The following is a 13,975-nucleotide window of genomic DNA, read 5'->3' on the forward strand; positions in this document are numbered from 1 at the left end:
ACCAGGGATGGGGCCAAATATGTTTTTGTATTTGTGCAGTGTTTGCAAATACAGTAAAATCAATATTTGAAACTGTATCTGAAAATGTCAAAAGTTGCAAATTTGTATTTGTGCTTATCTGATCCTATGATTTGCCATATTTGCTTACAATACAGTCAAGTACAATAATCACATACTTGTATATGTACAGTACTTGCAAACAGTGACATCAATATTTGTACTTGTATTTGCCTCAACCAATTAATGTACTGGTACTGCGTTTGTATTTGGTCTCTTGTATTTGACCTCATCCCTGCTCCACACTGCTCTGGATCAACATTTTGACTGGTGTGCTCTAACCCGCAACCACCCAGCATAAATAAGCCATATTCAATGAAACTCCTTGTGATAGTTACTCAAAATTATATTAAGAACTTTGTACAACAATGAAACCTCTCAAGGAAATGGGGAAAAAAAAAAAAAAAAAAAATACTGCATCACATATGACCTAACCTTTCTGTGTTTCCCTTCAAGCTGGTCAATTTACAACTGCTTTTGGTGACTCTAGTTCTTGTTATGGCCCCAGGCTCCAGACATAAACCTGGGAGACTGCAGGAAGTTGGCTACTTCAGTCAGATGCTCCCAGAGATCTTTTGTTGATGTAGGTTGAAGGTTTATCTGCTGTGAAAGTGAGGTGCATGTTGTTGTTGCAGCCCCAGGCTCATGAAGATGTGGGCCAGATGGACTGCAGGAAGCCAGCCATTTCAACCAAGTGCTTCCAGAGATCTTTAGCTGAAAGTACTGTATGCTGAAGCATTGCTTGTGTTGCAAATTGTGGTGCATGAGGTGGGTAAGTGTGATGTGGTGTGATCTCAGTACTGTCTTCTTGTGTTCTCATGTATCTTCCAGTCTTGGCTTCTTGCTGGAATCATCATTCTGGGACTTCCCATCTTCCACATCACTGGTCGACAGACGCCTCTTACGTGGGGAATTTGTTGTGCTCTCTTGTAAGTCCTCTGCATTTGTAGTTGTACTGTTTACAACACACTCTGAACCTGATGCTTTACTGTCTACACGATTCATTTCAGATTTTATCACTGAGTTTTCTGTATTTGAGGCTGTACTGTCTTCCAAGTTCTGTGCACTTGAAGCTTTACTGTCTTCAGCATTCTCTGTATTTACAGTGTTGCTGTCTGAAACAATCTCTGAATGTATGGTTTTATTGTCTTCAACCTTCTCTGTACTTAACATTTCACTGCCATCAACCTCCTCTGCACTAAACAATTTACCATTGTCAACATTCTCTGTACTTGTTTTACTGTCTTGAACATTCTCTTCAACTGAGGGTTTACTGAATACCGGATTAATTTCAGATTTTGGGCTTGCGCCCTCTTTACTTTCAAAATTTATTTTAGATTTTGGGTCAGTGTTCTCTTCACTTTCAGGATTTACTTCTGAGTTTGTGACTCTGTCAATGCTGCCTAAAGGTTGTGCTGACACTTCTGCAACAGTCAAACAATTAGGTTCATCAGACTCCAAATGCTTAATTTCTATTTTTCCGTCAATCCCTCCTCTACCACATGATGGAGTTTGTTTTGTACCTGTAACATCACTGCACTTACAGTTTGATGATACTCTGCCAGTTCTATTATCTTGCTGGTCTGGCAAAACTGGAGAAGTACCTTTGTCACAGTCAGGGCACTGTCTGATACATCTTTCTGACCTAACAGTACTGGAGTCCTTGCTCACTTGGTCATCATGTGTGGAAGTAGGTGATTCTTTTTGCGTATTTGTGTCCGGGGAATGTTTTAAAGTATACTTGCTTTCCCCTACAGTAACCGTATTATCACAGACATTATTCTTACTATCAGAACTATCAGAATTTTTGCACTTCTCAGACCTGACATCCTGCACTAATGTTTCTTGATTAAACTGATATAAATTCTGAATATTTTCCTTGAAATTATTGTCACTCATCTTCCCTCTATCTTGTATAATTAAAGTGTCCTGCCTTGATATTTGGTCTGCATTATTCTGCCTTGATATCTGACCTCCACCTCCTCCCGCAGTATTTTCTCTGGCTATCTGGTCATCTGCAGTTTGCTGTCTTAATGCCTGTTCTCCTACTGTAATGTGGCTGTGTGAGGAGGGTGATGGTGTTGGTATGAGTGTGGAATGGGATGCAGTACTGACACTCTGGGTAATAATGTCATTCTGATCATTCTTCACAGCCTCCTCCTGTTTCTTCTGACTGCAACTGCTGCTGCTCCCACTGCTACTGCTCACCTCACGCACTCCACTCTCGCCAGCTGGACTACACTTGCTACTGCCACCAGCCTGTTTGAAGAAATAAGTTTAGCTGAAGAGTGTGCTTAGACAGTACGGACATAAGAAAAGAATGGGAATAACTGGGTGATGTATGAGGTATAAATGAGTGAGTCTGAAAGAAGGAAGAAAGATAAAGTAAATGTGTGAGTAACAATGGTTTGGAGGTTGATGAGACAAGGGAACTGACAGGGAATCAAGCTGGTGTAATGAATTCTGTGAGAAGCAGCACATAATAAGGGCTGCCATTCCTTCATAACCTGACAGTTGTCAGACACACTGTCTCAGGGGCAATTAGAAGCGCACACGTGTGGAAATGAGTGTCTGTAAGGCAGAGTTATGATTCCGAGGGCTGGAATGGAGAATGACTAAGTGTAGCCTATTCCACTGGACATGGTTCTAATTAGTTCTTCCACTACCATTTTTTTTCTCATCCTTGCTTTCTGGACCTACTCCATCCCACTGGTGAGTGGGAAAAGGGGGCGGGATGATGATGACTGCAACATGAACCACACAAGAGTATGAGAAGGAAGAATACTCTGCAATCCTTAAGAAGAAATGAAAAATATGAAAGTCAGGAGTGAGAAAGACAGTATGGAATATCTGATGAACTTTTACTTGTGTCAGTGCTTGTATGAGCCGGGTACAATACAGACCTTGTTTCATAGGGACTCCTTCATATGGTGGTGCTCATATTGCTATGCAGTAAGGTTGATGTTATATACAATGTTCCTCAACTCCTTATCCCCCAAAAGAAGGCTGGTAGGCTGCAGGAGGGACAACATCTGCCTACACTCCACTGGTTTCACATTCAAATAAACCTGTGGCTATAACAAAACAACAACAACTACTACTACTACGAGAGTACTGACCTTCGTATAAACAATAATGGGTCGCTGGAAGCCCCGTGCAGTGTGGTGAGGCGTGCCCAATTTCTCACTGGTGCTAAAGCCAACCTCGTGTAACAGAAAGTCATTGAACTTATCAGGGAACAGCCGGATGCTTTTGTAGTTGTCAAAGATACGTTTCTGTTGAAGAAATAAAACATCATCATCATAATTACCACCACCACCATCATTATTTTCAATTATCTTCTACTGATAATCAACATCATAATCCACCTATGAGGAAGTAAGTGGAGGTTTTTGTAGTTTCTTTTTTTTTTTTTTAATGTGAGGAAGAAGGAACCAAAGGCCACAAGCCCGTAATAACTGTTCCCTCCAAGAGAAAAACAAAATACAAGAGAGAGCCAAATTCAAGATCCGATCATTTCGAGATGCCTGGGCACACTGCATTTGAAAGACTGGAGATCATAGGAAGCAGGAAATACAGACAGAGGATGACAGTTCCAGAGCTGGCCTGTTGCATAAATGAAGGACTGGGAGAAAAGGTTAATTCATGCATTAGAGAGTTGGAGGGATGCAAGCAGACAGTTCAGAGGAGCAGTGACCATTGAAGTAGCAACAGAAAAGAGATAAAGATGCAACAGTATGGCAAAGAGACAGAGGTAGAGGGAAGCCAGTAAGAGAAGAGTTAATGAGACAAAAAGCCTCTGACTCCACCCTACTGAGAAGAGCTGGATGTGGGGAGCCTCCCCACACATGAGAGTTGTACTCCACACAGGGACAGGTAAAACCCGTGTATAGAGTCAACAATTGTGCAGGGGTAAAGAAGGAATGGAGTCGGCTTAGCACACCCAATCTCTTGGAAGCAGATTTTACAAGAGATGTAATATTATCTTTCCAAGATAAGTCCCGAGTGAATGAGACCCCAAGCATGTTCAAGGATGATGCAGGATTAAGCTGAACATTATTAAACATTAGCTGGCAAAGATCCATTTCTGTTGAGGGAGCAAGACATGAAATCAACAGACAAGCCATCTAGAATACAACCCTTAAGGTTTAGGTAGCAACACATGTAATACTGACGGTGAGCTTCCTGCGCTTGTTGTATGACGGCCAGGCCTGTGGCTCCAGCAGCAGGCGGCCCCCGGGTCTGAGGTTGAGGAAGCAGCGTCGGAAGAACCGCTTCAGCCCGCTGTCCCCCCAGTTGAGGTGAATCCACTTGGTGATGCTCAGACATAGGATCAGATCAAATTCCGGTCGCACTGTCTCCAGCAGCTCATCTGACTCCAGTACATAGTTGGCCTGGCAGGGCATGGACACTCATTTTAGTTAGCCACATTATTTTTCCAAACTCTATATAACAAGATATTTCATTTCATTTTTAGACTCCAACATGCTTGCATGCATCAGTCTTAGTCACCTAACAGAGGCTCTCCATGCTGCTCGATCTCTGGCAGCCTCCCTATTCAGTCCCTTGTCCCTATGACCTCGTCCCAGGTCCTTTTCGGTCTGCTTCTGGCAACCCTACGCCCAAAGTTCACACTTCTCACTTTCTGCACCCAACTGTCATCCTCTATCCTCTCAACATGCCTAAACCATCTCAAGCTACCACTCCTCTTTACAAAATAGATCTCTCATGTCAGTTTCCAACTCTGAAGTCAGGTCAAGTTACACAGGTCACTTTTTCTTAGGGGTAATACTCCTGACACCAGTTATTTCAATGCCACCACATGAACAGATCCCTCTCCACCACCATTACCACCCTGTTGTCTACAAATGGTGAGTTACTTGTAGGAATACTCCTAAAGTTGCTGGGAAATGCATGTGTACCAAATGCCCTGACCTACATGAACAAACTTACACAAATAAACTGGATATTACATGGATAGACAAACAGGGAGGCTGCCAGAGATAAAAATGCACGGAGAGCTGCCATTAGGTGGCCGAGGCTGACATACGAGCCCGTCAGAGCCTTTATAAATGATACAAAATACACATGAATAAACTTACACAAATAAACTTACATGAATAAATTTGATGTTGTAAGGAAAGGCGCGGGTGCCATCAGCCCTGACTGGAGTGTTGAGGGGTCCGTAGAGAAGCCTCATGGATGATGGGAAGGCTGCCTCCTCTGGGTCACCTGTGCGTAGGTAATGCTTGATGTTCTTGCCAGCAATGCTGATCAGCTTCTTGTCTATGTCAATGCCCACCACACGCTTGGGGCTGTGAAGGGAAAGGCACTTTTAACGAAGTTCACTGTGCCGATAAAACACAATATTGGTATGGTATCTGGATGCAATTTATGGATCTGACTAATTTACGGCCACACATTCATTCACTCACTGGTGACTTGAATGGCCGGTGAATAAGAGTGTGGTCTGTTCAGTTGTTTTTATTTTGCTCTCTGGATTCTACCTCACCACATTTATGGTGGGAAAGAGGTCAGGCTGCTGCTAATGACTCTATAATCAACATCATGATCATAATTCCAACCTCTTTATTTCCCACCCACAGATAGGATACGGCAAGAGAGCTAGAAAAAATCTGACTGAAGGAAAGCTAATGAACAGCAGGTCTAATTAAATGGGCCAAACTCACATTCACTCATCATTCAAGCCCCTGGACCCCTGATGCTGCCTCACACACAAAGTTAAAGGTGGCATAATATTTAATGATCATTTTAAACAAAACTTATCTTTACATAATCTCTAAAAATATCATCTATACACAGCCAGATGCCTTAATACCACAGGCAGTGACCACAAATAAATTTCTAATCACCAGTATCTCCAGTGAAATGGGCCACACACTCATCCACCCAACATTCAAGCCCCCAGAATCCTTGCTTTACTTCACTGACATGACCATCCACATACACTGTAGTTTTCTGGTATTTCTACTTAGAGGTGAAATTCACTTTAAGAGTTGATTCGTAAACTATCAAGCTTAAAAAAAAAAAAAAAAAAAAAAAAAAAAAAAAAAAAATCATTAACTTTCCAGGTTAAGGATGGGGTGATGATAACTGATCCAAATACCTGTAATCCCTGGCAATGGTGAGGGCAATATGGCCAATATTGCATCCCACATCCAGAACCTCCCGCCCCTCACACCACTCTCTACGCAGGTACTGCAGGCGTGGGTCTGGGGTTGCTGTGGGGTTGCGATAGCCGTAGTACTTGTTGTAGTTGCCATACTGGAACACTTCATTCTTGGGGTTAAAGGTGGCTGGGGGACGCAGGTTTTGTTGGCTCAAGTGCGGTTTATCTGCATGGTGCCGACTGTGGCTCGGGTGCCTCTTGCGTTCCCCTCCGGGCTGTGGTATCACCGGACTGACTATTTTATTATCCGATTTGCTGCGTTGTTTCTTGAACACCCCAACACGAGGCATCCCCCCGCTGCCACCCCCACCAGGTGGCTTGCTTCCCGTGGGAGTAACCGGACCCCCACTCTCCCTTCGCCCCTCCACGGGTCCCCCTTGTGAAGCCGTCAGTTCAGTGTTGACTGTGAGTGGTTTCAGGCTATTCTGGCGTACGAGGGGCACTGGTGCGGCTCTCTGTCCACTTATATCTGCTTCCTGAACCTGTATGAGCATCAATAACATCACTTAATAATCATTATACCATTGTTCTTTCACCTTCACTTTAACCAGATTTTTCATCCTTAAAAAAATCACAGCACTTCTTTGACTAGCATTAATCTGTTTAGATCATAGCATTTGACATGAAGAGATGGCAATTTTAGGGCTTGTTTAGATGAAAAGAGCAAAGTATCATATTCCAATGTAAATCTGCTTACAGTGGACCCTTGCTTGATGCTGGGGTGGTTTATGCCAATCACCCTTTACACAGTGCCATCAATCTCTACCCTTCTGCCCCTTATGTTGGCCATTCCTTGGTTTATGTGGGAGGATTTAACTACAAATCCTGGATTGCCATAACATTCAAAATACCCATGCATGATGTGGTGGTTATGGGATGCTGACATCCTGACCCATCATGTGCACACTCCATTCTGGATATCCTTACCCTGCTCCTTTCACCCTTGATGGGTGCATACTAGCCAACCCTAACCTATGAGTGTTTCTGAGGAACAAAAGGCCAAATCTTAATTTTATCATTATTACTACTGATGTATATATAATACCTTCACTCCTGACCCAGAGTTATAAGTCCAGTAAAGCCCTATCCAACAGAGTTCTATCAAGTTTCCTCCGGATGGCCCCCAACAAGTCCAAGCAACATACCACTTGGGACATCTCTGCCCCGGTGGTGCTGTCAGTCGGCTCAGACAGGCGGCGTTTTCTCTTTCTGCTCCTCCTGCGACGCCGAAGGGACTTTGAGAGGGCATCAGTGAGCAGGTCCTCATTGTCCGAGGATGCATCCAGGTTGAGTGGGTCATTGATGTTTGGTGGGATAATTACTCGAACAGCTGCCCACTTCTTGTTGCTGTTGCTGCCACCACCACTGCTGCATCCACCACCACCACCACTATCACCACAGTCAGCCCTACACAGGGAATGTATAAATCAAAATCATCATCCTCACCTTTTCACATTCAGAGAGGGAGAAGTATGGTCCAGAAAAAAAGAAAAGAGAAAAAATACAGTACACCAGAGAGAGAACTACTGAAGGGCATGTCCACTGAACCACTTCAAACATAATAAAATACAGTAAACTAAAACAAGGACACTTTTCATCTTAATACCTTAATTCAATGATAAATTTTATATATTTGCTATCTTGAGAACTTTATTCACATCAGAATTGAATTTCCAAACTCATGGGGTTAGATGTCTTTGTTAATCCCTTCAGCATGAGTGGTTTTCCTTGTATGGTACCAAACAAAATATTCCCAAGGTGGCAAGAAAAAACTATACATTATCCAACTGAGAGAATTAAGGAATCCCTATCACAAGGATGGCCATGGTAAAGCTGATGGTTTCTATGGGCTTGATGATAAACCATATGACTAACTACCTAACTAACTCACAAACACAACTATTACTAATACTACTACAACTACTACTACTTCTACAGTCCTTCTCCTACTACCGGTACTACTACTATTCCTCTTCCTCTAAGTTGCAGAGAGCAGATGCCAGGGTACTCACGGTGGGGCCTCCTCCTCATCATCCAGTGAGCCAAGGTTCAGTGGGTCTGTGATGCTGCCGCCCAAGAGAAACTTTGACGGCAGAACACGGCCACGTTTGCGCCGCTTGTTGCCACGGTAGTCCCCTCCTGCACCAGAGAAGCTCAGTGATCGTTTGCGTTTGGGTCGGAAGTCTGGATCTGGACGTGGCTTCCTGTGTAAAATAAATAAATAAAAGGATTAAAACTCGGCTTCTATGATTCAGTCACCACCCACACTGGAGAAGCTCAGTGACTGTGGCTGGGTATGAGGTCTGGATTTATTAAGTAATATTAAAAGGATTATTTAACATTTTGGCTGCAACTACTTCTACATTGTTGTCTCCACATAAAGGTGTCCCTCTCTAGCACCTTTGTTCTCAGTCAACATGTTAACTGCAATGGTTTGTAACATTTTTTCTTTCATGAGCTGCTCTTGATAACACTGAAAAAACTGTTCCCTACAATACCAACTCTTGCTGTAATTTACACCCAGGTTACCTTACGTGCTGGGGATCACCTAGCAAGTGGCTTGATGCAATACGGGTCCAATGAAAACCAGGCCATGCATAAAATGTGACCACAACTGTAGTGGCAGCTGAAATCCTTGACTCCTCTGAACAAGAACCACATGAACCTGAGGCTGAACATACCCTTCTCCACCCTCCTCCTTTTGGAAGACAGGGAAGAGGGTGAGGGATATTTGGAAAATCAAGTAGTGAAGCCAACCTGTTATATAGATGCCATCGCATACGGCATTCTTCTCCTCCACTGGTCACAACTGTGCACACAAGACGCCACCAACTATCTTGTCCTACACTGCTGCACTTGCTGCTGGTGGCTACTATGCTTTGGTCTGCATGGTGTTGGTGGCTGGGGCTTGTCTGCTGCCTTAATGAACTAACTTAACACACTGCCATCTATCCTAACTCAGTCTACTGTGCACCACACAAATGAGTGTGGAAAATGACAAGTGTGAACATCAGGAGTGGGGTTGTGAGAGGCGGATAGAAAAAGCCCTGGGGCAAGGTTATAAAGTGTGACCTTGAGGATAAGGGACTGAATGGGGATGTTGCCAGAGATCAAGCAGCATTGACAACCACCATTAGGTGACCAAGGTTGATGTATGCATGCTGTAGCCTTTATACATGAAACAAACCACCACATAATCTAACACACCACAATTTCCCCCGACCTACACACCTTACTGCACTAGTTCCTGGCACTGTACCTTGGGCTTGGTGTTGCCAGTGGCTGGGATCTGTCCGCTGCCTCGGTGAAGTGGACACGACGTTCCGGCGGTGGGTTTGCCAGCGCCAGGGTAGTGGGCCGCTCCACACCCAGCTCTGACGACATCCTTACTCTCTTCTTCCCTGCAATGGTACCAATACATGAACATCATTACTGTGTAAAAGTACTAATAGCTACTGCTGCAGGTTCATCTGGAATGTGAACCCAGTGGACTGCTGTCTGAAGTTGTCCTCCTCTGGCAGTCCACCATTCTCCTTCCCAGAGTAGGGCAGCATTGAGGGGCATTTGAATAACCCATGAGATGATCTCAGTTATACCAGTGTCACCACACGACAGCATTCCTCTCCACCACTCATCAGTAATGAAGGTGTTATTTTAAGCTACTGGTAGCCTATATCAAAGGCCTACAATCCAAGACACCTCATGAAGCAGTGTGATAACTTATGAGTACTAATGTGTCCACTGCTGACACTCAACATGACACTACTGGGGCTTTAACCTGGTGGACAGTTTCCTTTTCCAACATAATGACCATAGATAAGTGGCAGAATAAGACAGGCAATGACCCTGAATCCTTTTATAGCACTTTTTCATAACTAGACCCACACTTTAGCAATCATCTCTCCTTACTGCTCAGCAATCAAAATGGAGAAATAACAATTTCACACCTAGTTAAACTAAACAGTGCATAATTGTAGCTGACCAAACATCACTTACAACTCATATATCAAATACACACCTGTACATTAAAAATCATTGTATGCTTCTTCCTCACTGAGGCTGGTCATGGCAGAGCTGACATTTTCTATGGACTAGAACTAAACTAAGTGCCAAAACCAGCTACTTACTTCCCAACAGTTATGACACAGGACAGGAAGTGATTCATTTGTGGCCACCTATAAGGGTTTGAGGCAAATGGTTAAACACAGATAGACAGACAGATCAGAGTATCAATCTGGCTTTGTGGATGAGTGGACTATTACACCTTACAATCCTACAGCTCTTCTGACATCCCCCTCAATCCAATGACATCCTCTCCAGTCCCTGCCTTACTGACAGTGATACCACATAATTTTATTCAATTTGGCTGCACCTCAGGTTACTGACTGGGTTAATGAAGGCCTTGTCTAACACAACCAGTATGACAAATGTCACTCAAGTTAAAATAAAATTGCCTTAAGACATGAATGTATAAATAAATAGGTATATCCTCAAAGGGGTTTATGCTCCAGTTTGTGCAGTAGGTTGTATGACACCATGAGACACTGCCACTAATACACTTCACTGGGTTACAAAACTGTATACAGCCAATACAGCACTGCTTCTTAGTTCTGAATCATATATACTGTAAAATACTGCTTTCAAGTGTTAACCTAAGGGTGGAATCATATAAACAGTAAACTTAATGTAACACGCATTACACTGCAATATATATGTAAAATCATATAGGTCAACATTAATAATGCAGCACTATAAACATGTACTTACTATATCCTTGGCATCATTAATTTAAAATGAAATTTAAAAAACACGCACTGACAGGAAAGTGGCAAGACTTGACAGCGATGCTGGGATAATTTATCTCGCTATTTATTAGTATTATGGAGATTGGTGTAATTCCCCCATTAACATCAAGACACACACCACAATAACCGCAATATAGTGAAAAAAGAAGAAATAACTGACAAGGCGGAAGTGCGGGTGACAGAAATGATAATTTACAAGAAATTTTTGAAGGTGGCGGGCTAAGGCGAGGCGGGGCTGCGCATGCGTAGTACTGCCAAGATTTGCCTCGTGCACCACCGCCTATTATCACCTATTTACCACACTTTCCTCTATTTCACCAGTATGGCGGACGCAGCAGGACGTGGTACAAAGCCTCCGTCACCCACCTGTCGACTGGCACGGTGAAATGATCCCAGGTTGATGAGAAATAGCGTATTATCTGGCCCCCAACTCCAGAGGCTCCTACCACCACGACCTGAACGTTCCATCTGCGTCGCCATAGAAAACGGATTCGTGAAAGCAAGACAGAATTCGGTTTAAACACCAATTTTCAGCTTTATCTTCCCATTTCATGTTGTGTAAAGGAAAATTCAGAATTTGCTTTATTTTCTGGTAGGCTTATCAGTAATATCAGTGAGGATAAGCCCGTGTGTTTATCAACAAATACTAGAGCCGAGATAATTATTTAAGCGAAGTCCGAATTCTGAATACTTACCATGCAGCTACCATACATAAGAACATTAAAATATCCATATTTTTCAGTCATATAGTCAGTACACTCAAACTGAGGTAAATATGTCAAACTGAAGCCGAAACCACACAAAGCCGAAATGACTACAATCAAACACTAGGGTCACTGGGTCCAACACTAGCATAGGCAATGTATTTTTCATCATTTTCTCCACCATATACTTTCATCGTTATCTCCAGCCCGTCTAAAGTTTATCTACCGATCTAAATACCTGAGGCTGATGAGCAGACTATAATGCACAAGTCCTTCAATCCCTCGTGCCGTAAACATTCGCAAGCTATGCTTCTTCGCATATAATCGTTAATATCCAACCCTTCGTAATGTTTTGTGCTAACCCAAATGCTTAATGGCCATATTCTAAGTGGCTCTGAATATTTCGTGCTAGGTCTTCCTCAGCGATTTATTTTGCACATTTAAGCGCTAAGACAATGGACACCAATAAAAGCCGCACACACCCTAGCAGTATTCTAAGGGGAATAATTTACTGGATGACCATTTAAATGACACCTTTATCATCATATAGGACATTTACTCTATGCTGACAAGGATCCCTAATCCCTCTCAGCTCAGTTGCTAGCCAAGTGATTGAATGGTCGATCTGATTAGTAACCAAGAGTATAGCCTACATTTCTACCTCATAACTAAAGCTGTTTCATGCAACCATGGCCTTACAATCATGCTGTGGTAGTGGCCCAGGTTTCGTATGGTCGTATCGTATAGCTTACAGAGGCTCATCAGGCTGCTCGATCTCTGGCAGCCTCCCTTATCAGTTATATCAGCTGAAAACACGAACTCGAGGCTACCAGTAGGCTACAAGAGGGAGCAAGTAAATCTTTTCATCAACAAAATTCTGACTCAGCCCACTATTCACCTACGTGATGCAATCTGATTTCCTTGATTTACATCGTGTCGAGTCCATATTGTTGGAGTTGTTACTGTTGCTGCACCAGGCTCATCTTTAAACGTTCTTTTTGATCTTGTAATGATGAAGGGCGACATCTGGAACGTGAACCTGTTTTCTTCCTTTTTTCCGGTGAATTAAGCTCACCATTTGAGGGATTTTCCGGTCTAACTACACCTGGCCATCAACTGAGCTTAAATGGGTTGGGGATCTTTGTCAGGTTAGAATAAACGTGATATTACAACACTCATTTTCCATAATTAACAAAGCTGTGCCAATATATACAATTAACTTACCGTTCATCCGTGTAGAATATGTTGATTTCTTGCGTTTACGGTGCGGATTCCATAACACCGTGATTTCTCTGACGAAGGAAGGATACCTAAATTCAGAAATTAAAACAGTACGTTAACATTTAGGTAACTCAGATTTGCGGCCTTTACTTGCTTATCTCACGTATCAAAATCAAACTAAGACGATACTACGGCTCAAAACTTATACCATATCACCTCTTCATGACAAGCATCATATTCGTGTTAATAGCCGACTGTTACAGCAAAGCAGTGGAGAGACGGGAATTTTAGGCCAAGTTAAAGACGATTTCACGTTCCTCACTCAGCGCTGAACGTAGCCCAACTGTTGCAACTCCTGCAACCTTTTGGCGCAGGGGTGCCAGCTGGTCGGGACTCTCGCCAAATCTCGCCCGAAGAACAGCCCGAAATTCGCCAAAACCCCATTTTTAAAACACACACACACACACACTTACAACAACAGTACCTGCAGCCAAGCAGGCAACTCAGGTGGATTAATGCAATGGCGTGGTTGATATTTACCGGCCATCTTTATGTCTGCACCATCTAAGTTACTGTCCTTGTGAAAGCCTTATTCGTCGTGTCAAGTCAACTATAACCAACCAGCCGCCCACCCTTCAAAACGGCAAGCTTCAATGGAAAAAGCCATAAACCGCCAACCCACTCCCCAAGTCTACCCGCCAGAGTATCAAAACTAGCCAACGTTGGCGTGAAAACTGAGAAACTGATAACATTATTTTGGCGAGACTGATGCTTTAAGAGATGCCATTATATACCTGATTTTTCTTTTCTTTCTCACAATTATAATTTCGAACATATTGCAATCTCTCCAGCAACCACCATGCATTTTGCTAAGAATCCTAAACGACTTGAATTTACACACGATAACAAACGGAAATAATACTGTCCTACGAGGTTTACTGATATAGTGTCTCGTTATTTCTGACACTATCGCTAACTAAAATGTGGTTTCGTCTGCA

General features: G+C 43.0%; 1 protein-coding gene across 1 annotated transcript; it reads right to left on the reverse strand.

The window, feature by feature from the left end:
- Positions 1-435: 435 nt before the first annotated feature.
- On the reverse strand, positions 436-11,514 carry LOC145395495 (uncharacterized). Its single transcript, XM_080269105.1, has 9 exons — positions 11,419-11,514; positions 9,507-9,648; positions 8,260-8,451; positions 7,393-7,654; positions 6,185-6,729; positions 5,174-5,372; positions 4,233-4,451; positions 3,177-3,332; positions 436-2,316 (listed from the first exon to the last, which is right to left on the reverse strand). Exons 2-9 carry the CDS (start codon positions 9,629-9,631, stop codon positions 874-876), a joined length of 3,141 nt encoding a protein of 1,046 aa, XP_080125231.1. The 5' UTR covers positions 9,632-9,648; positions 11,419-11,514; the 3' UTR covers positions 436-873.
- Between the last annotated feature and the right edge of the window lie 2,461 nt (positions 11,515-13,975).

This window comes from Coenobita brevimanus, chromosome 4 (genome assembly GCF_032717465.1).
Source record: "Coenobita brevimanus isolate Jiangsu-jjx chromosome 4, ASM3271746v2, whole genome shotgun sequence".
NCBI classification, from domain to species: Eukaryota; Metazoa; Arthropoda; class Malacostraca; order Decapoda; family Coenobitidae; genus Coenobita; species Coenobita brevimanus.